Raw genomic sequence first — 23,891 nt, 5'->3', positions numbered from 1 at the left:
CGCTCCCCCACTTAAGAGTCTCCCTACCCTCACTTCCACTACTTTCTCTTCTCCTTCTTCTTCTTATCCGTCACTTCGCCTACTTAATTTTTTCTGCTTTCCACTCGCGTATCATGCCCCTCTGATTTTTACTTATTCACCCTACATCTTAACCTTCCATTTTCACTCTTTCTCAACATTAAACCTACGTATCCTTCGCTCACTGCCTATATTTTCCATTATTTTCTACTATCTCCCTTAATTTAGGCTTACGTCCCCTCACCTTGTTTCAACTACTTCCACTTTCTTTCTTGCCCTTTATTCCGACTACTTTTTCTCCCTTAGTTACTCCATCATTTCCTTGCTCTCCCTAATTTCCTATAATTACTAATACTACTTATTTTCTCATTCTTCCTACCTCACATTCCCTTATACAAATCTGTCCTACCCCTAATTTCACCTACTTCCTCCATCGTAATTTCTTCTAACTTCCCCGGCTTCCTCTCCACTTAGCTCCTCTCACTCCCACTACATCTCCTCCCCTCAAGTTTTCTACTCTCCCTATTTTTCCCTTCTCAAATTTCTACTTACTGCATGTAAGGCACCTCCAATCATTTCTTCTACTCCACCTACTCCATACCACCTTATTTCCTCTAATTCTCTCATTTCTCATACTGTCCCATACTTTTCTCACCCTAATTTCTCCATGATTATGTTGTTCTCCCTAATATCCCTCAATCACTCCTACTTTATATTCCCTTATTTCCCCTGATTACTCTACACCACCTTCTAAAATTTCTCCTCATTGCATGCGCTACATATATTTTTATTTCTCGTAATCCACGCACTTTAAATCCCCTGAGTTCCCCTACTCATATAATTTTCCATACTTTTCCATGCTTCACCTTCATTAATTTCACATTGATTACCCTGCTCTCCCTCATTTCTTTTAATTAAACCTACAACTCATTCACTGATTTTCCCTACATCCCTACTTCACCTCCTCTCGTTTCCGTCTTCCCTTCCCTAATTTCTCCTAATTTAGATCCTATAATTTCTTTCATTTTCTCTACTTCCTCTTTACTGACTTCCCCTTACTTCAGTTGCATCGCCTACCACTGTTTCCTCCACTACCCCTATTTTTCATTCTCTTATTTTTCCTGTATGCATTTACTACATCTCCCCTCATTTCTCCTACTCCAACTACTTCACTTTTCCTTATTTCCTCTACTCTTTCTATTTCGTATACTTCTTTATATCTTTCCTTTCCCATTTTCCCTAATATTCCTAATTTTTCTCTTATCACATTTCCTCAATTTCCCTACTTCTGTTTCACTAGTTTCTTCCTACTTCATCTTTTTAACCTCGTCTCATTTCCCCTTCTTTCCCTTTATTGAATCTTCTGCTTTTTACCTCATTTCCTCCAATTTTTCCCCATTTCACATACTTACCCTCCCGCATTTCCAATGATTTTCCCTACTTCCCTTCTTTAAATTTTCCTTTGCTTTCTCAACGCTCTATCATTTTCCTTTATTTACCCTAATTCTGATCTTCCCATTTTCCCTATTTTCTTCATTTGTCTTATTTTTCTTTACCTTATTAGAACTCCTTATTTCCCCTTAATTCCCTACTACTTCTCATTTTCTCGTACTAGTTTTTACTTCATCCCACCTCATTCTTCTGCCAATCCTTCATTTACCCTCACTTTCCCTACCTTTTATATTTTCCTTATTCTCCATAATTTCCCCTATCTTCCTCGACTCCCCCTCATTTCCCCTAATTATCGCTACTACAAATACCCACATTTCTTCTATTTCACCTACTTTACAACTCCTTATTTTCTCTGCTCCTGTCATTACCAATACTGTTTCATACATTTCGTCTCCCATTTTCCGTAATTTTTCTACTTCCCATCTTCTAAATTACACTTACCTTACTTCCTCTACTTCTCCTTTACTAATTTCTTTCCACTTCCTGTTTTAACCTCTCTCATTTTTCATTATTTCCCGACACTGCATCTTCTACTTCTTACCTCATTTCCCCGACCCCACTGCTTCGCATTGCATTATTTTCTCTACTCTTATTTCTCCGCATTTTCACTCGCCCTCCTGCATTTTTACTCATTTTCCTACTACTCCTCTATTAATTTCCCTTTGATTTCGCAATAACCTCATAATTTTCCCTTATTTACTTTAACTCTCATTCACACATTTCATTACCCACATATTTTTAAACTCCTACTACTCCTCATTCCCCCTTACTTCTCTTTCTTTCTTTTGTCTCACCCCACCTTATTTTTTTCCCACCACTTCATTTATCCTTACTTCCACTACCTTCCCCACTTCTCGTACTTCCCCTAATTTCCGCTCGATTTCCATACCCCTCTTATATATAAAAACATATATACATGCATATATATATAATAATTTTTTTCAGCAAAAAAATTTGTTGCTCGTACTAAAAAAAAATAAAATATCCATAATTAATAGCAAAATATGTTCTCCAATTTTTTTTTATTGATAAATTAGAAATGTTAATCAAAACTTTGTTTCACTGTAAAAAAATATGATTTCAGAGCTAATTACGGGCATTAAAATAAGATTTTCAAAAAATAGTCTCGAGTGGTACTCAAATGAGACACTGGTTGGAACCCAGATTCATTTGTTTTACAATGAAAATAAAGGAATAAAGCTATCCTATTCAAAAACCGGCCACATGAAAAATAATACCCTAAAAAAGAGATATCTGGTTTTGACAATGCTATTTTAATTTCAGAGGAAGACCTACGCCTATAAAATAGTTTTCATCACAAAGGCATGATTTAAAAACTTTTTGTAACACAAGCATAATTTCTGCTCATATGGAGAACTTTTATTCGCCGTTTTTCTTCCTAGCGTCCAAAATTCAATTACAAAATTGAACATTTTTTCATTTTAAAGAGGACGACGAAATCCCTCTAAAATTTTTTTTATAGAACTCGCATAATTATTTGAAGTTAATTATTAGGTTATTATAGTAAGATTTTCTAAACGATTATTTTCACTAATAAAAATTTAGATTTTAAATTTTCATCTCATTGGTCATAAATATAAAGACAAAACTTTCTTTCTTAAAAGCAAATCCTAAAGTTTCTTTTGAAATAATTTTTTTTTTGCCTTTTCCGAAAAATTTCAAATTCGTTAGTTAATTTCAAACTGAAAGTTCAAAAATTTTGTTAAAAATGTTTATGAACGATGTCGAGAGCATGCAACCTCCTAAAAAATTCTAACTTTCAACGTTTTTAGAATGATAAAATTTGAACGTTCAGAATAAATTTAAGTATTTTGTCGGAAATACGTTTTCGTTGGTTAAATCAGAATGTTTATTAATATTAAATTGAAATATTCTTTTGCAAAAATATCAACTATAACATTTTGCTTTAAAAATTACATATTTTTAGTTTACAAATCCACAACCCACTTACAAATGTTCAGAAAGTAGTATCATATCCATTGTTCAAACAATTAAGTTAAAAATTTATAAAATTTGTTGAAATTTCGTCTATTTGCAAGAAATGTAACCTTTTGCATAAAAAATTTAGATACATGGTTAAAGTTATATTTTTTTTCTTAAAAGTTTGTATTTTTTAGTAGAAAATTAATTTTCTGTGTTAAAAATTCGTTTTTTTCTTTGATAAAAATTAATCTTTTGCACTTAAAATGTATTTATTTTGTTAAACATTTAAAAAATTGGTTGAAAATGAATTTTTTCTTAACAATTTATATGCTCGGCTTGAAACTTCAACTAGTTTGTAAAAAATTTGTTTGTCTTTTTCATTTGAAAATGTAACTACTCAATGTTTGGTTAAGAATCGATCTTTTTTATTTTAAAAATCCCACTATTTGTTTTCAAACAATTTTTAAACTATCATTACCTCCATTGTTCAAAAACTCTTTTTGCTAAAGAATTAATCTTCTTAGTTCAAGATTCATAATTTTAATTGAAAACTGTTTTTGCTTTTTGTTTAAAAATTGATTTTTATAACTAAAAATTAAACTACTTTTTCGATCATTCCACTAACTCGTTAAAAATAAATTTTTGGTTTAAAATTCATTTTTCTCTGATTAAAAATTCAACTGTTTATAGAAAAAGTCTCTTGTGATTGAAAATTTGACTTTTACATGTATGACGTGAGTGCGCGCTGCTTTCAATTCGACTTCCGGGTGCGCATTGTGAGCTTGGTGCGTTATTACGCATCACGACCGAAATCTAAACGTCGCATGAGTGTAAGCCTCCTTCGAATTCGTATCTTTGGAGTTCATGATTCCCGAAATTCTCGTATCTTTAGAGTCCGAGTGTATTTCATTAATTCGATGAAAATAAAATTTTAAATAGCCATTCAAGGTGTTAATTTTTTGCTAATGGCATAAAACCTGCCAGAAGTTTAGAAGAATGGTTGACTATTCTTTCGAATATTCCGACGCCACCCTTCTAGGTTACTTTTCTGGATCCAAGCCTGTTTGAGGGTTTTCATTTTATTTTCAATTCAAAACTATCCGAAATCGATCTTTAAAAAAAGAGCATGAAAGCTTGAGTCAATAAAGGAATTTATACTTTCTTTATGTTCCTCTCTTGGTTCTCCGTATCTTATATTTTACAACCCACTTTACTCTGTTTTAGACATTAACGAGTGTGCCAAAGGCAATGGTGGGTGCAACGAAGTGTGCGAGAATACTGCAGGCAGCTTCTTCTGTGCATGCGACGGTGATGAGAGAGTTCTGTCTTCGGATGGAAAATCATGCACTGGTAATGTATTTTACACCCAAGAATAAACTGGAAATGATACTCTCAGACTTCACAGACTAAAATGCAAGCTCTTAAAACGGGAAAATTAGGTGATTTTCACGAAAATAGAGAAATAAATTCTTTTACATAAAATAAATGTAGGGGAGAATAATCCTAGGTCGACACAGTATGATTAAACAGAGTTTAATGTCACTTTAATGTCTTTAGCCAGGTACAACGATACTTTAACTACAATGCAATGTCGTTCGGAGCAGTGTGGCTTGTTTTTTGCGATCGAAATGCAGCGCGAAGTGAATAAGTTCATTTTTTCTCTTTCTCAAAATAATGGTCCTATGTCGGCACCCCCTGGTGCGCGTTAGAGCGCGAGGGGATCTGGCTTTAATTTTCTGCGTTTGCAACTGTGTCTCATGACTACAAGAAAATAGAATCAGCAAAACGTCAATGACAAAAACACAGAAAACAAAATGTCACCTATCAGAGACAAGCAACATGTAGTCGAAACACAACCAAACTGAAAAAAACAACAAGGGACGAGTAAGATGGAAGTAAAACTCGACAAAATAAACTAACACTCAAATAACTAACAAAGCATCAAAGAAAAAGGTGTCGACTTAGAAACACCTGGTTGGTGCCGACTCGGGACGACTACACATAATTAAACATTTCATTGCATGCTATTACGCACACGAAACAAATCCAGAGGAAAAATCGACGTTGTCAGGCAAAAGCGCACAGAAACCCTCAGACTTAATCGATTAAACTTTTCATAATATTTATGCAACTGTATGTGTTTCACAAGAATGTAAGAAAATAGAATTCCGTTTGTACAAAAAATGTATACCTCACTTACGCTGTCAAGCGAAAACTAAAGTGACAGTTGCCAGCGTAATTTAGGTCCATGTTTACTAATCTTTCATACGCCACAATGGTTAAGCCGACACGCGCGCCGCAGTGCCGACTTAGGACAACTCTCCCCTATAGGTGTCATATTGAATTTCACATGCAAAATATATTGCACTTGCAATAAAATAGTTGCGTTTTCTAACTAAAAAGTCGAATATTTTATAAAACAGTTTATAATCTTTTATATTGATAGGGGGAGGTACCCACATAACCGTAGCATGGTACGATCTGGGAGACCACATGTCCACACTGCCATATAGTCTAGGAGCCAGGTACACCCTGGTGGCCTTTTCAATTCGGATGCAGCCACCAAGGTTTATCTTATGTATTTTGACCCGCTGAATCCAAATTTTTTGGGTGGCTCGTCGCCCGAGTGGTCGTTTAATTGTTATTAAAATTTTTTTTAATAACAAATAGAAAATTTGAATTTTTCGGCAAATAAAAAATATTTTCGATTTTTTCAGCAGATTTTGAAAAGAAAAAGTTCTTAGTAATTTTTACCTCCGACCCTTAGTTTCTGAGAAAAAAATTGGTAAAGTTTTGAAAAATGCCATTTTTTCCATTTTTGACACTAGGCCAGGCGAACCCTGAACACTTTTTTTATAATCCAAGTCCATGTCATATTTCCTTAACATGTATATTATTATTTTAAAATATTTCCGATTCGCTTAAACGAATAACTTTCGATTGAGACGAGTTGAAAGTTCAAGGGTTTTCGAGCGCGCGCGGCTGACGTGGACGTGTATGTCTAGCAGTTTGCTGTGAAATAAATGTAAATATTCAACATGTTCAATTTATGAAAAACATTTTTTTACTGGAATCCCAATATCCAAAGAATTGTATTTATTGACAACGAAAAATTTCGAAAATAAGTAAATATAGGTAAAAATTAGTCGCAATAGAAGTTGCAATAATGTTGATACCATTGCGCAACGAAATGCTCGCCCAGGCGCGAGTGACGTAGGGATTGACATACACGTCCATGTCAGCCGCGCGCGCTCGAAAACCCTTGAACTTTCAACTCTTCTCACTCGAAAGTTATTCGTTTAAGCGAATCGGAAATATTTTTTAATAATAATATACATGTTAAGGAAATATGACGTGGACTTGGATTATAAAAAAAGTGTTCAGGGTTCTCCTGGCCTAGTGTCAAAAATTGAAAAAATGGCATTTTTCAAAACTTTACCAATTTTTTTCTCAGAAACTAAGAGTCGGAGGTAAAAATTACTAAGAACCTTTTCTTTTCAAAATCTGCTGAAGGAACTGAAAATATTTTTTATTTGCCGAAAAAGTCAATTTTTCTATTTGTTATTAAAAAAATGTTAATAACAATTAAACGACCACTCGGGCGACGAGCCACCCGAAAAATTTGGATTCAGCGGGTCAAAATACATAAGAAAAACCTTGGTGGCTGCATCCGAATTGAAAAGGCCACCAGGGTGTACCTGGCTCCTAGACTAATACTAATTTGTCACTTTTTGATCCAATGAGTGATAATCAGGACGACAGTTGAGTTTTTAACCAAATAATTAAATTTAAAAAAAATAGAGATAAAATTTCAAATAAAAAAAATGTAGTCTATGTTCTAAACTGAAAACATTTCTATTAAAAATAAACACCGTTAAATTTATCGAAAGAAAATTGTATTTCGAACAAAAGAGCTGAGTTTTTAATAACTTAAATAAAAATTGATTTTATTGATTAAATAATAAAATATTTTGTTGAAAATCGATTTTCTTTTTGGTTGAAATTAACTTTTTGAACTGCCAATTTAATTATTTGACTTTTGGATGAAAATTTGCCGTTTTTAGTTTCAAACTCAATATTTGGTTGACAATTAACTTTTTTCTTTCAAATTCATATTTTCTTGTTAAAATTTCAACTCGTCTGTAGAAAATTAGTTTTTTTGCTTGTTAAAAAATTCAACAGTTTTATTAAGAATTCTTCTTTTTGTGTTTAAAATTCTATTATTTTCTTTGAAAATTTAGCTCTTTTGTTGTTCGATTTTTTTTTGTATAGTGACAACATTTTTTCTAACCTTAAAACTCAACTCTTCCATGGGAAACTCATCTTTTTGGTTTGTAAATTAATCTTTTTGTTAGGAATTTGATCGTTTTTATTTAAAAATGCAACTGTTTGGTTAAGAATTAATCAGGTTTAGTAAAAGCTATAACTATTTTGTTAGGAATGCGATTTTTTGGTTAAATTAAACTAATTTGATAAATTTAATTTTTTAGTGAAACATAAACTGTTATATTTCTCAAGAAAGAAAATAATTAAATTTAAAAAAGAGATACATTTTCAACTACAAAAATATAGTCTATATTTCAGAATAAAAAAATCTAGTCTATATATAAAACTGAAAACATTCCTATTAAAAATAAACAACGTTAAATTGATCGAAAAAGGACGAATTTGAAACAAACGAGCTGAATTTTCAATTAGGAAAGTTTCTTTAAGTCAACAGAGAAAAAAAATGTTTACTAAATGGTTTAAATTTCATGCTAAACAGACGAAATATCTAGAAAACAGTTGAATTTTCAACCCGCAAATATGAATCGTCAATAAAACAAACATTGTAAATTAAGTAACAACTAAAGAAGAAGAATTTTCAACAAAACTGTTTAATTTTTCAACGAGTAGCGTTATTTTGAAAAAATTGAGCTTCAAATAAAATAATTAAGTGTTCAACCAACTAAATCCAATTTTTAATAAAATGATCAATGCTTTACTAGAATAATTGAATTTTCAATTTGAAAAATTAATTTTTGATAAGGAAGGTATGAATATTCAAATGGTTTAATTTTTAATCCAAAAAGACAATTTGTTTAAAAACAGTTGAATAGATACTAAATTTAATTCAATAAGAAACGATTAGAAATCAAAGTCTAATTAGATCTTGTATTTTTCTTTAAATTCTTATATTGTCAGTCTGCAAAGATTATTTTTTCTACCAAAAAAGATAAAGTTTTATTAAAAAAATGTATAATCCCAATACACCAATTTTTCTTTGAAACAGTTGAATATGTTATGAAACAAGATGAGTTTTTAACAAAACTGTTGAATTTTCAAAAAGATGGATAAATTTCTAACCAAATAATGAAAGTCTCGATATGCAAAAATAAATTTTTACCACAACGTAGATAAAAAAATGTCCAGCAAACTGATGAAGTTTTAAGCCGAAAAGGCGAAATGTTTATAAAATAGTTGAATTTTTAATCCGAAAATATGAATTTCTGGCAAAAAAAGTTAAATTTTCGGCCAATAATGTGTAAGCCAAAGAGACAACCTTTTTAGACGATAATGGAATTTTCTACCCAGAAAGATGAATTTTCAACTAGAAACTTCCTTATGAAAAACGATGAATTTCCAATCTAAAAAGACGAAATTGCATAAAAGCGGGTGAATTTTCTACCCAAAAATATGACCTTTTAAAAAATAGTTGAATTTTCAAGCAAAATGGAAAGAATTTTTAACAAAATTGTTAAATTTTTAACTAATGAGATAAATATTTAAGAAAGTAATTAAACTTTTAACTGAACAGTAGATAATGAAATCTTTCTTATATGGAAATTTGTCAGAAGTTCAAGGTTAAAGGTCAGAGAAAATATGAAAGGTTGATAGGGCATTGGTCAAGTATCAGATACTAAAGGTCAAGTGTCATAGATGTACGGCTCGAGAGACAACGTGCAAATATCAAATATCAGGTTGCATGTGTAAAAAATGAAAAGTAAAGAGTCATAGCTCAGGATCCAGAGTTCAAAGGTCGGTGTAAGTTATCATAATGTAGGAGACAAAGCTTCTGCAGTCTGACATTAAAACCCAGAGGTTAAAGTTGAGTAGGTCGTAGAATAGTAATAAAATATCAGAACATCCTATTTCAAGTAAGAAAGGTCAAAGTTCAAAGGTGAAATGTTCAGGGGTCAAAGTTGAGATATCGAATATGAAGGTTCATATGTGGAAAATGAAAAACGAAGGGTCATAGGTCAGGCGCCATAGGTCAAAATAAGAGGTAACTAATAATTTACGAGACAAAGGTCAGGTGTAAAAACTATAGTCAAAAGCCTAAGGTTAAAGATAAGGGAGTGATAGACGAGTGGTCAAATAGCATGCATCATATTTTAGATGAGGAAGTTCAAAGGTTATAGGTTAAAGTTTTAGGAGTCAAGATTCAGATATCGAATATGAGATTGCATGTGTAAAGTGTAAACTCTGAATGGTCATGGGTCAGGAAACAGAAGTCAATTGTGAAGATAAAGGCATAGGTCAAGTGTCAAGTCAAGAGTGAACGAATGTGAAAATTTCTTGAGGTAAATATATTTTCTATTACATGAAAGTCGATTGTCTATTATAGAATCAAGTATACAAACACTAAGTTTATGATACATGTTGGCCCAGCATTAATATTCTTGATTCATAGTTACATTATGCAAATCTTGTGATACGCTTGCAAATTCAGTGTTCTCGATTAAACTCAACGTCGAGGCTTTCAAAATACATATTAATTGTCATATATTTGTATACAATTAAATTATTATATAATATAATTTATTTAAAAAAAAAAAGTTATTTCCTGGGTCAATAACAAATTAACCTACCTTCCTACAACTGATAGTTATTTTTTGTAAGGTCCTACTAAAAAAATAAATTATACTACATTTGAGAGGGGGGGTTATTTAATGGTGTTGTGAAGATTTGTGATGTAAGAAAGTCTTGGTGCAGAATTCATCACATTTGATTTAAAATTTTACTACTCAGATAGAAACAAAACTGTTTTGTAGAAAATTCGTTTTTTTTTTTGTTAGATGAAAATGAATGATCTTAACTTTTTTTATGTAAAAATTCAACTCTTTGATTTTCAATTAAAAATTGTTGGTTTAATTTGACTATTTTTTATTAAAAATATATACTTGGATGAAATATAAACTATTATATTCTTGAGAAATAATATTCTTGATACACTATACAACTACTTAGTTAAAACTGTAATTATTTTCTTGAAATTAAAAAGTGTAAAACAATCCTCAAGTGTACATTAATTTAAGAAAATTACAGCTAACAGTTTTTAGAAAATTCAATTGTTTATTACTTATTTTTGCAATTAAAAATTTTATGGATTTTTTCTAACCGATTGCGCCAAAACTGCGAGCTGAAAAAATACAGGCATCACCCAAGGTAATTGAACTCCACAACAAAAATAAAAAACTATGGAAAAAATTTGATTTAAGTCATTTTTTAATAACTTTATCAGAAACAAATGCAACTTTTGCACAGTGCTCCATCTCAAATTAAAACTTTTTTAATGAGGTATGTAGGAAAAATAATTAACAACATAAAAATGCAAAAACAGTTTTTTGATCTTAACGGTAAGTGATAAAAAAATTTTATTTTCGTTGCGTGTTACATGGCCGCCCCGTGTATGTGGTGAGTCGCGCAAGCTGGTGTTGCTTCATCCGTGTTTTGTTTAGCATGTGGTATTGAATTCTCGCTTACAGCGTACACAAAAATTTAAATTTTTTAGAAATTGTTTGAAAATAAATTAATTTTTTAGAAAATTTGTCTTTTTGTTGAATCTAACTGTTTTTATTTAGAATAACAATCTTCCTAGCATCAAATTCAACTACTTGTTTGAGAGTAAAACAACTTTGTTAAACTTTTTTTTTTATGAAGATTCATCGTTTTAGTTCGAAAATTCAACTCTGCGGTTAAAATTTCAACTATTCTGTTGAAAATTCAATTATTTTGTTACCAGTTTAACTGTTTGAATTTAAATTAAGCATATTTATTGAAAATTTTTAATTCTCTGTTGAAGTTTCGTTTTTCTGGATTAAAGATTCATCTTTTCAATTAATTGGCAGAAATTTTTGAAATTTTCCCTTTTTTGAAATGTTGTCTTTTGTAATTGAAAACTCATCATTTCCAGTTTAAAAATTTGAAATTCTGTTTAAAAATTCATCTTTGACGGATTAGAATTCAACTTTCAGGCTAAAAATTCATTTCTTTTGCTTGAAATTTCAACTATTTAGTTGTAAATGAAACTTTTTGGTGTAAAATTAATTAATTTGTTTGTTGCGTAGTTTAACAATCATATTTTTGGGCTTAAAAGTCAACTTCTTTCTAAAACATTCGAGTTTTAGCTTAAAAACTCAAAAACACTTTTGTTAAGAATTCATCCCTTCTAGTATAAAATTAACATTTTTTAGTTAACAATTCAAATATTTTCTTAAAAATGCAAATTATTTTTCCTTGAAATTTTATAACCGTTTCATAGCGGATGCAATTTGGCACCTATAAATAAATTTTATTTAAAAAAATCTATTTCCCTGTTTCTGTGAAAAATCATCCTATCTCCCGTATTTTGAGAGTCAGATTTTTGGGCTATAAAGTCTGTTAAAATATTACGTTTTTATTTTATTTTAGGCGTGTATCAAATGAAATTTAAAAAAAGTTTACTTAAAAAGGGAGCGGGGATGTTTACTAATTTCTGACTTCAGCCTGGGGGGTTCAAGCATTGTGGGATGATCTGTGATCTGTAGGATGATAATGATCATCTCACAGGTAAATCATGTGAACCCTCACATGTAAACTGTAATGTTAACGTTAATTTTAATCCATAAAGTTTTGAACCATGGGGAAGGGGTAAAGCTTTGTGTGATGATCTGATACGAACTAGTGGAAAAAGTTTTAAAAATAGTGTGACATACTTTTTGAACAGCCCAAACTTTTGTTGAAAATTTAGACATGAACAGTTTCGCGTGTCCTCCTCTAAATCCTGCTGGCCATGGATACTTGATGTGCTCACGATCGATGATTCCTACGCCGTGGATGGATAGAAGAAAAACAACGAATCAACCAGGCACTAAGTGTTTTTTAAAATGCCCTCTCGGATATCAGCTTCATGGAGAGTACGAGCTAACGTGTCTCTCTAATGGAACCTGGGATGGTCCAAAACATGGTGAATGTGTTAGTAAGTACATTTTAGAAATTATTATATTTTAAAAACTCATTTGAAATATTAGAGAATATTAAATATTTGAATAATAGATGTCTGGGATACAATTTTGCAGTTTTGATAATAATCTTTTTTAGACATACCTATTTACATTTTTTTTATTTTTGCACGAAGCGCGCTTGATCTCTATACTCACAGTCGTTGAAGTAGGTCATCTGCTATATTTGTCACCAACAAAAACTTATAACGTTAATATTGAGATATTTATTATAATTATTATTGATTTTAAAGAATATAATATATAATCTCTCTATATTACCACTTTACCTCCTTAAATGCCTTTCGTAAACGTCAGTCCAACCTTCTCACATTTCCAATGAATCCCTTGAATAACTAAAGCTCTTTTAACCCTTCCGACATTTACGGATTCTCGCTCGACCTCCCTAACTGCCGCCCAATATCCCTGAATATTCGATTCCTTCCTAAGTGTCTGAACGTTCTCCCTAAATGCCCGTTAAATGCCTATGTAAAACAAATAAAAAATATCTGTTTTTTCCACTATATATAAATATTGTCTAACTTTTTCACCTGGGACAGTAATACAGATGTAATTCAGATAATTCATAGTAATTCCTGTAATCTACTAGAGACCCGTTAATTTCAAATAAATTAATTTAAATAATCCAAGTTACTACTTAATAGTCATATACAGAGTTATTTACATAATTCGAAATCATTTGCATAGGTAATTCAAACTGTTTTTAACTATTTAATTCGAAATTTTGTTTTGTCTACATTAATTTTTTCAGCTGAATAGTTATGGATTCCATGTTTGGTTAAACATTAATATTTTTTTATTATTTTTAATTCATTTATTTGCTTAAAAAATCATATTTTTCTACTGAAAAATTAATATTTTTTGTTGAAAATTCAACTATTCGGTTGAAAACTTATCTACTTTGTAGGAAAATTCACAGTTTTTTTAAGAAGTCTTTTATTTGATCGAAAATCTATCTTGGGTGGCAAATTATATTGTTGAACAAATTTGCATTTTTTCTTTAAAATTCTTTTTCTTTTTTTTTGTTATTGACTAATGCTATTCCAATCTTGATGAAAATTTAACTTTCATAGTTAACAATTTGTGTATATTATTAAAAATTCGTTATTTTTCTAAAAAAATACACACTTGCTTGAAAATTCAACTATTTGATTAAATATTTATATTTTTTTATAAAAATTATAATTTCGTTGAAAATTCATCTTTCAGGTTAAAATCAGTCTATTTTGGTAAAAAAATAAACTATTTTGTTAAAAGTTCATTTTTTTGGTTTAATATTTATTTTTGTTGCTACCAATTTTAATATATTTTTTTGTAGTAAATTTATCTTTTTTAATTGAAAACTCAATTATTTAGTTGAAAAGACATGTGTTTTGTTAAAAGTTCCTCTTTTTTCTTAAAAAATTAATCTTCTTGCTTAAAAATTTATATTTTTGGTTGAAATTTTTGTTGTTGTTGAATATTATTTACATTACTAAATATTCAAGTATTTCATATTTTGTTCTAGATAGAAAATTAATCTCCTTGATTAAAAATTTAGACTTTTGGTTGAAAATTCGTTTCTTTGATCAAAAACTAATTTTTTAAACTGAAAATTTAACTTTTTCATTTTTAATGAAAATTTGTCTTCCTTAGTTAAAAGTGCATGTATATAGTTTAAATGACCTCATTAATGCTGAAAAAACGAATGTACTTACTTGAAATTTACACTCTGTGATTAAATATTTATATATTTTGTTCAAAAATTATATTTTTTGGAACAAAAAATTACCTTGTTGGATTAAAATTGAACTATTATCGTGAAGACTTTAACTATTTATTTGAAAGTTTGTATTTTTGTTTGAATTATATTTTTTAACATTGAAATTTCTTAGATTCTATTTTTGGTTGTAAATATATATTTTTTAATTGAAAACTCAACTATTTGGTTGAAAAGTCATGTATTTTGTTCAAAGTTCTTGTTTTTTCGTAGAAGACTAATGTTCTTGCTTCAAAGTTCATTTTTTTCTTGTATTTATTGTTTTTACTGTTGAATATTATTTTTTGTTACCAAAAACTCAAGTTTTCCATTTTTTATTGTAAATTTATATTTTTTCGATAGAAAACTAATCTCCTTATTTAAAAATTCATGTTTTTGTTTGAAAATACAACTATTTTCTTAAAAATTAATAACTTTACTCAAAATTTAACAATTTAAAATTCAATTCTCTTTTGGTTAAAATATCAACTATTTCTACTATTCAACTAATTATTTGGATTTTTTTACTATTTTTTGTTGTTATATTTTGAAAACGATTTGTTGAAAATTTGTTTCTTCTTTTATATAAGTTTAATTTTTTAACGTGAAATTGAACTTTCCAATTTTAAGTAGAAAATTTATCTCTTTTTAGCGGAAAATTCATCAATAATTTAGTTAAAAATTAATCCTTCTGGTGATAAGTTTGCGTGAGTCTAGTTAGGCGGCCTAATCCACCATATTTTTATGTAATCGTTATCATATGCAATCCGGAGTAATCTTAGATGATACAGAACAATTTTTTATACAAAAGTTAATCCAGGGTAATCTGAAGTAATCCACTTCCGCTCGACCGCAGTTTTAGGAGTTGTTTCCCCCTCGACACCAAATTATTATACTTTTTCAGGATCCTAAAGAACTAATTTTGTATGTATTCCTAATTTTGTTTTCTCGATCCACCCTAAAGGATTAAATAATAATTTTAATTAATTCCAGAAAGAAATAAAGATTGAAGCACAGTAAAGACTTAAAATGTATTAATAACCATTTCTGTTTTTTTTTTCTTTTCCTATAGGATATAGCAAACCTCGTCTGGATTGTCCGCCAGATGTGAAAGCTGAACTTTCACCAGGTCGAGATGAAGCATTTGTGACATTCGATCAACCCTCTACGGATTTGGATTGGTTCCGATACGTTCGATCTAAACCAACCTGGGGCACCAGACTGGAAGCCAACCTTAAATTGGGTGTTCACGAAGTCACGTTCTATGCTCGACATCCTGTCTCCAAAAAGCAAACAACTTGCAACCTACGAATCACAGTCACAAGTAAGACGAAATTTTAATTTATTTTAAAAAACACTCTCTTTATTCTATAGTAGAAAAAATTTACCTAATAATATAATATGTCGCGAGTAGGTTGCCTAAAAGATTTCAATCAAGGCTATGATTAATTAAAAATTCAAAAATGACTTTTTTTGGAAAATGCAATCTTTCGTTTACGAAACAAATTATATACTAATCGAAAGTATGAAGCCTATATAATATGCTAGCGTTGGGTTGTCTATTTTTTTCCCCATCATAACTAATAGGTTGGCAGGTATAAATAGGTAAGGTGAAGTACCCAATATCGGACATCACGTAAATGAGGGCAGGTTAGCGCGTAATTTTTTATTTATAAAATTCATCTTTTGTGTTTAATATATAACTATTTTAGTTAAAGATTCATCATTTTATTTGAAAATTCATCAGTTTCATTAAAAATGAATCTTTTTAGTTGAAATTCAACTATTTGGTTAAAAATTTGTATTTTTATGTTGAAAAGTCATGCACAGTGAAACCCTTCAATAGCCCTCCCTGCAGTAGCCCTTCTGAGAATTGATGTCGCACCGCAGATAGGTGTACCAGGAGCTACGCAGGGTCTGCGGTTGCCACTCAGACGAGCACTCATGCGTAAATAAGCAAAAGCGGAGCGGGCTATAATGAGTTACTTTCCACCCACCATTACCGTTAAAATCGGCGCTATAGAAGAGTTTCACTGTATTTCGTTGAGAAATACTATTTTAACTATCGTTAACTAACTTTCATGTTTCAAAATTTAATTATTCTAATGAAATATTCAAGAGTTTAGCTTGATATTAATTTTTTTTATTGATAGTTAAACTATTTTGTCAAAATTGCATCTTCATGTTTGGAAATTAATCTGCTTCAGTTGAATATTTAAAAATTTCATTAAAAAAATTCATCTTTTTGGTTCATCAATAACTTTTTAACTGAAAATTTAATTATTTAATTTTTGCTCGTAAGTGAATCATTTTCTTTTTTGAGCATTTATGGCTTCTTTCCCAAGAAAAAAAACGATTGAACTGGAGCGCTTTAAAATGATTATCTTAAAATTTCAGATTGATAAAGTTGCATTTCAATTGTTTTGGGACTCTTTGAATTGGTCAGTTATTTGGACTTACTTAAATCTGCCAAGCCACATTCGGAGATGTACTCGTTCTATAGTTTTAACACATTCTGAATAGGAGAAAATAACCTCAAAAAATTAAATTAAGTTCAATTCGTGATTTCGATTGACAGAAGAAACGCATGAATCGTTTCAAATTCTTAATGAAGTGGAGTTTGAAGGATGTCAAACTGAATGGAGAAATGCAGGTTCCCTTTTACAGAAACGAATCTGTATCTGATAATTGATGTTAGATGAAGTTCGATGACTGTTGCGAACTTGTGAAATCATGTAGTATTTTTAAGTTGCATTTTAAATCGGGCTTAAAGCCAGTTTTAGCACTGCTTTTACTATTTTAGAACCATAATCGAATACAAAAAATTATTATTTTTCCGAAACTAAGTGTTTAATGTAGAATTTGGATCGTATTCAGTGAAAAAACACATTTCTTGTTACAACTGTTTTTGTCAAGAATATAATTATTTTACTATAGTATATAAGTTTCAACAAACCATAAGCTTAAATGAACTTCAGTTAATGCAGATAGAAAAATATTTGGTTCAAAATATGCAGAAAATATTTATTATAGACGATGAGAAATAAAACATGAAACCTAACTTAACTTTTAGGTTATAATTTTTTAGATAGTAAATATTCCATGTATAAATTAATTAAAATTTATTTTGAGTTAACTTTTATGTCGAGGTAAGCTAATTGAAGCTTATAATTTGTTTAAACATATAATATACTAAAATAATGATTTTTTTTAACAAAAATTGTTTTAACATAAATCGTGTTTTTTCGTTGTATGCGATGAAAATTACACATATGTAACACTTAGTTTCCAATAAATCTTAATTGTTTGCATCTACTTAGTAGTTTAAACTATGCGAAATAATTAAAAAATGGTTGTTAAGCTCAAATGAAAATGCATCTTCAAAATCCTGTCCGGTTTCGCGAGTTCACATTTTGGCCGCATTGAAAAAATAGATGGCGTATTGAAGCGCAGCGGATTCCAATATTATTATTACGATTAACCGTCGTTTTTTAATCGATTACGAAATATTTCTTGCTGAATCGTAAAATAATCACTTCTCCGAATCACTGGTACCTCTAAGCTATCGTCAGCAATCTGCCATTCCTCTTTAAGATAAACTTTTGATAACACTTGAAATACGATTGAAACGCGGCCAACCGTTTTTAGTTTCCTGGGTTGTTTATGCTTTCTTTGAGTATTGGTGACTTTGGGGTTTTTATTTTTTGCCATTTTAGACAGTTTTAAATTTACATCTGAAAATTAAAATTTATTTTACAAATTTTAGAATAGACATCATAAAGAATTGATATCCAAATTTGAGCTCTATTCATATCGATATTTAACTCTCGAAGTTTTATAGGTTAGAATACCCAGTTGACGCGCAGCTGCCATATATACTATTTTCGTATACAGTTTACAGCTTATTATAACTCGCGTAAACAATAATAAACTACAAGCTCTTCAATAATAAGAAAAATTAAATTATAATAATAATTTTAATTACAGCTCATTCGCCTTATTTGCCTGTCCGGCTACTATTGCCGCTTGGAAAGAGTGACGGTAAAGCTTGGACAAGGCTGACATTTTGTCCATAATTAAAGTCACGTACGAAATCGTGAAAGGCTACCAGAAAAACTGATTATTCAAAAATGAATAATAAGTTTTGTATTTTTTAAACTGGATTTCATAGATAAGCGTCTAATCTAAAAGTATATTACATTAAATGAACGGCTGACAATAGAAAGTGGAAATATCTCGTTGGTGAGTAAGAAGCAGCTATAGAAAAGTACCAAAAAAATGGATATAATGTCACGGCTGTAAAACATAACAATAGAATATTGGCTGTAAAAAGTGGACAACGGTGCTTCGACCGTAAGAAAGGGGAACAGAAAAACTTGGCAGTAAGAAGTGGATCAACGTCGCGTGCCGGTGAATCGGCTCTGTTACACGCTGCAAAGACAAGCCTCGTTCAAATCCGAAAATGCACGAGGACGAACCCAACCTCGCCCGACTGGACGATTCGGTTTCAGTGGCTAACTAGCTATTAGGTGTTTTTCGGTAAACTGAATTTCCACTGAAATTTGCAGAGCGTCCAGGCCGTCAAGCGAATAAAAGAAAGTTCATGGCAATGTTTTAAACGATTGCTTTGCGATGAATTTTAAGAGAAGATTGAAAAGAGATCACAAAACATTTTTTATTGTTTCCTAAAATTTTTTAAAAGTGTGTAAAATATTTTCTAGACTTTTTCAGTTTTTCCATATTAGAATATTTTAGAAAAAGTAAGGAACATAATTCTTTTGAAGTCTTCTTGTGCAATTTTGTTGCACATTTTTTTCAGTTTATATTGGTTTAAATAATGTACTTTCAAATATGAATAAGTTAAAGAGACGTTCAGAAATTTTAAACGATTAAAAACTAATTAAAACTTGTAAAGACTTTTAAAGAATTTTGTAAGGTTTGACGAAAATTTGAAAAATTTATTTGACTAGGAATAAATAAAATCATTTTTTATTTCAAAAAATTAATTTCAAGAGATTATTTGAGAATATTTTAACACATGACAGAAGATTAAAAAAATTACCAAAGAAGAATCTGAATTATTTCAAAGGCACCTTTTTTTTAAGCAACAATCAGGAAAAGGACGTGATTAGAAGAAAGATTTTTAAAAATATTTGTATGCAAATTTCAAACGATGTTTTATTTTGAATAACGAATTTTAAAAGGAAATTGCTAAAGTTTTTTAGAAATATCAAACGATTTCCGACAATTTTTTGCAAAGAGGGTTAAAGATTTTAGAGCAACATTTTCAAGACCGTAAGATTATCACATTTTTTAAATATAAAAAGTCGAGTAAATTCAGGAAAAATTAAGTAGAATTCAAGAGATTCAAAAATAATTGAAACCTTAGAAGATTATTAGAAATACCAATTATTGAAGCTGTCAATAATAATTTTTAGGAGCTTTAAGCGAATCTCGAAATGTCAAGAGCATGAACAAATTTGTCTCAAATGCTTGCGCGAAAATTTAGAAGATTATAGGGTAATTTTTTACATTTTGAATGACTTTTTAAAATTTTGAGAAAAATTCGAGGCAGTTGAAAATATTTTCAGGAATTTGAGACGAGTCTAATGTCTAATGTCTAATGTTTTGTAATATTCTATAAAATAAAACAATTTCTTTAAAATATCGTAAAATATTTTCTGACACATCTGATATATTTAAAAATCTTTTTTTAATTTTCTTAAAAATCTTATAATACGTATGTTTATATAAATTTAAAAACAAACTGACAATACTTATTTTCTTGCTTTCAATTCTCAGCATTTAATTCCAACTAGACATATAAATAACATATAAAAATAGTTATTCGAAATATTCATATTATGTCATTAATATCATTTTTTTATGGTAGTGAAAAATGGTTTTAAATTGGTGGATTGCAAGTAGTACTTACGTAAGGTAACTTCTATATTTGTATGACTACAAAAACATTGGAAATCCTTTTGTGTTAAAAAAATGGTCTTATTTATTTAAGATAATACTTCATGTTAAAAGCACTTTTTTGTGTAGGAAACGCCTTTCATTTTTTTAAACATAATATACAAAATTTTACGTTACGGCGATGATGGTAAGGTCAAAAAGAAATGTTACGGTCTGTGTCACATTGCGTGGGAGGGGGGGGGGGGGCATTTTAGTAACTAATTAACATATTTGTAGAATATTTTTAAATTTATTCTTCCCTGAGGTCAAACATGGTACAAAAAAACACCGTGAAATTTGGAACAAAAACTATTGTTTATACATTAATTTAAAAAATGAACAATATTTATAATTTTATAAAATTTCCAAAATATTATTTAAATAAGATGTACATTGACTTTTATTAAGAATATTCTTTCAAATAGTTGGTAAATTTTTTAAATTTACATGTTTTTTACCATCTTTGGCCTTAGGAAATAGATTTCACGAATGAAATTATAGAAATATCTCCATTAGTTAGTAAAAGACGATCAGGACTTTTGCCTTTGAAATTTTACCAAAAACTTTAAAAAATGTTAACAAACGGACTACAGATTTAACTTTAAGCTTTTCTACCAAATGAACAAATAGATATTTCTTTTATCTTTTTTCAGGATCTGATGTTTTCCCTGAACATAAAGCAGATTAAAAAAAAACTTAAAAAATAGGAATAAGAAAGGTAAAAAATGCATGCAGTTTTTTTGTTCTTATTGGAAAATCCGGCACATTTTTTAATGAAACTCCTTTCCACACCACCCGCGAAAAAAAATTTTTACAATATTTTTATTAAATAATAAACATTTGATCTTTTAGATTTAAATAGAAAAGTTAATTTTTTTCAGTAATTATGGTTGTTTAATTGACGTCAGTTATCGTACTTGACAATTAAAGAATCCCTTATTTGCAAACAAGAAGTATGATAGTTCTTCCCTTATCGACTTTCTTTATTTGTTATTTACTTATTGTACACACACACACACATATATATTATGCCTTAACCAATTTTATATGTACTTTGAATTAAAAAATGTTAATTGCATGAAACTTATTTCAAGTGAACAATCTCAAGGCACATCTTTTTTTTCGTCTGAAAAAATTTGTAGGTTGTTAATTTTTTTAAATAATTGGAAAAAGTATATTTTTAAAAATAAAGAAATGTGGTCCTTTCTTTACTTCAACTCGTGCTAACTTAGCTCATTCTCAGAATTTTTAGATTCTATTAATACTAATTCAACAACGTATCTACATTTTCTGAAAATTATATTTGAAAGAAAAACTTAAATACTTCAATGAACATAGAAACTGTTAATTTTGTGTTGTAGACAATGTAATAAACATGAAGTTCAATCTTCAAGCGCTTCATTTATCGAGCAAGTTTTAAGAAATGGAAAACCTACTCTGAGAAATTTTCAGATTCAGGTTGAAATAAGTTTTTGTTGAAACTCTAACTCAATTGAATTAATGATTCGAAGAGTATGAATTTTTTAATAGCTGCCTTTTATGCATGTGCATGTAGAAAGGCATTTTATTAAAAAATGTATCGACTCTTTTAACAAACAACAAAAATTAATTTTGTACATTTGTTATTTTTATTTTTTAAGTATCTTTAATCTGCTTCATGTTCAGGGAAAAATCATATATTGGAAAGCGATAAAAGAAATATTTACTTCTCGAACTGGTCCAAAAGGTTAAAGCCTGTACAACCGTTTGTTAACATTAAAAAATATGTTTGTATCATTTGAACGACAAGTTTTAATTGCCTTTTACTACACAGTACACCCCAGGAATAAATTTTATCTTTCAAAAAGATGAAAACGTTGCATCACGTTTATCTAACGAAAGATAAAATTTATCTGAAAAAAAGATAAAATTTATCTAAAAAAAAGATCAAGTTTATCTGACGTGAATGTTTTTTTGACAACGGTTATATGCAGACGGCTGCGTCAATTTTCACAGAAAAAATGTCCTTCATAAATTTCAAAATCCTCGCGGTATTCAATTTTAAATATTCTTACTTTATTTTACTAATTTTAAACCTAAAAATCACTCACCTACACTTACTGAATACACAGTATGCACTTTGGTTAGTTTATACCAAACAGTGTTTGTTTACAATTTTTGTAGTCTGCATCAGAGTCGATAGAAAACTGAAGATTTGTTTAACAAAAGTAAGAGACTGAAGTTGGCTGAGGGTTCTTACTCAGACATCTTCAGTCCCTTACTTTTGTCTGACATATAACCTATGTCAAAAAAATATTTACTTCAGATGAACCTTATTCTTTTTTTCAGATAAATTTTATCTTTCGTTAGATAAATGTGATGCGACGTTTTTATCTTTTTGAAAGATAAAATTTATTCCTGGGGTTTACTGTGTAATTAATGAAGATATTTTTATAATTTGATTTGTGAAATCTATTTCCTAAAGCCAAATACGATAAAAAATATCGTAAAATTAAAAAAATTACCAACAACTTACCAGAATTGTAAAAATAAAAGTCAATGTGTATCGTTTTCAAATAATATATTAGAAAATTTATAAAAGTATTAATATTGTTCATTTTTTAAATTAATTTATACAGAGTGCAACCGTTTTTATTTGAAATTTCACATCGGTTTCTTGTACCATGTTTGATCCTACGGCAGAATCAAGCAAATAATATTATAAAAATATGTTCATTAGTTACTAAATCCCCCCCCCCCCTCTATGCAACGTGACAGGCCGTAAAATTTCTTTTTGGCCCTCTCCTCATCGCCGTTACGTCAAATTTTTTATATTATGTTTGAAAACATAACAGACGTTTCCTAAATAAAAAATAAATATTTATTTGTTGAAAGTTTTCAAACACTTTATTTCGAGTTGAAATTAAATTCTGAGAATGAAAAACAGAAAAATAAGTATTATCAGTTTGTTTTTTTAATTTATGTAAATATAATTATTATAAGATTTTCAAGGAAATTGAAAAAAGATTTTTGAATATATCAGATGTGTCAGAAAAAATTCTAGGATATTTTAAAGAAACTGTTTTATTTTACAGAATATTACAAAATATTAAGTTGAATTCCAGTTCTTTTCAAAGATGCTAAGAAATGTTTACGAAATTTGTGAGAAATGCAGAAATATTTAATAAATTTTATGAAATGTTTTCAAATTTCTGAATATTTCTTATCTGTTTGACTCGTCTTGAATTCCTGAAAATATTTTTAACTGGTACAAATTTGTTTCAAAATTTAGAAATATCATTCAAAATTTTTAAAAAATTGCCTTAGAATCTTCTAAATTTTCGCAAGAATTTAAAGCAAATTTGACTATGCTCTTGACATTTCGAGATTCGCTTAAAGTTCCTAAAAATTACACAGGCCGACAAAATTTGACCAAGGTCCGGAACCAGAAACCAGACCTAGTATACCCGAAGGTTTTTGCTGCGCTGAATCCGAATCCGACCTCAGAAAAATTCCATCACCCTCAGTTTTCGAGA

The 23,891-nt window shown here is 29.5% G+C and overlaps 1 protein-coding gene across 1 annotated transcript in view; it reads left to right on the top strand.

Annotated features, from left to right (window-relative positions):
* LOC117181711 overlaps positions 1 to 23,891 on the top strand; it is a 235,881-nt gene that overhangs the window by 167,844 nt on the left and 44,146 nt on the right. Inside the window, exons 10-12 of the mRNA XM_033374648.1 lie at positions 4,639 to 4,764; positions 12,407 to 12,634; positions 15,488 to 15,739. Coding sequence (XP_033230539.1) covers positions 4,639 to 4,764; positions 12,407 to 12,634; positions 15,488 to 15,739 — 606 coding nt within the window. The remainder of the gene's footprint in view (positions 1 to 4,638; positions 4,765 to 12,406; positions 12,635 to 15,487; positions 15,740 to 23,891) is intronic.

This window comes from Belonocnema kinseyi, chromosome 10 (assembly GCF_010883055.1).
Source record: "Belonocnema kinseyi isolate 2016_QV_RU_SX_M_011 chromosome 10, B_treatae_v1, whole genome shotgun sequence".
Lineage (NCBI taxonomy): Eukaryota > Metazoa > Arthropoda > Insecta > Hymenoptera > Cynipidae > Belonocnema > Belonocnema kinseyi.
This window is presented reverse-complemented; position numbering and strand designations above follow the sequence as displayed.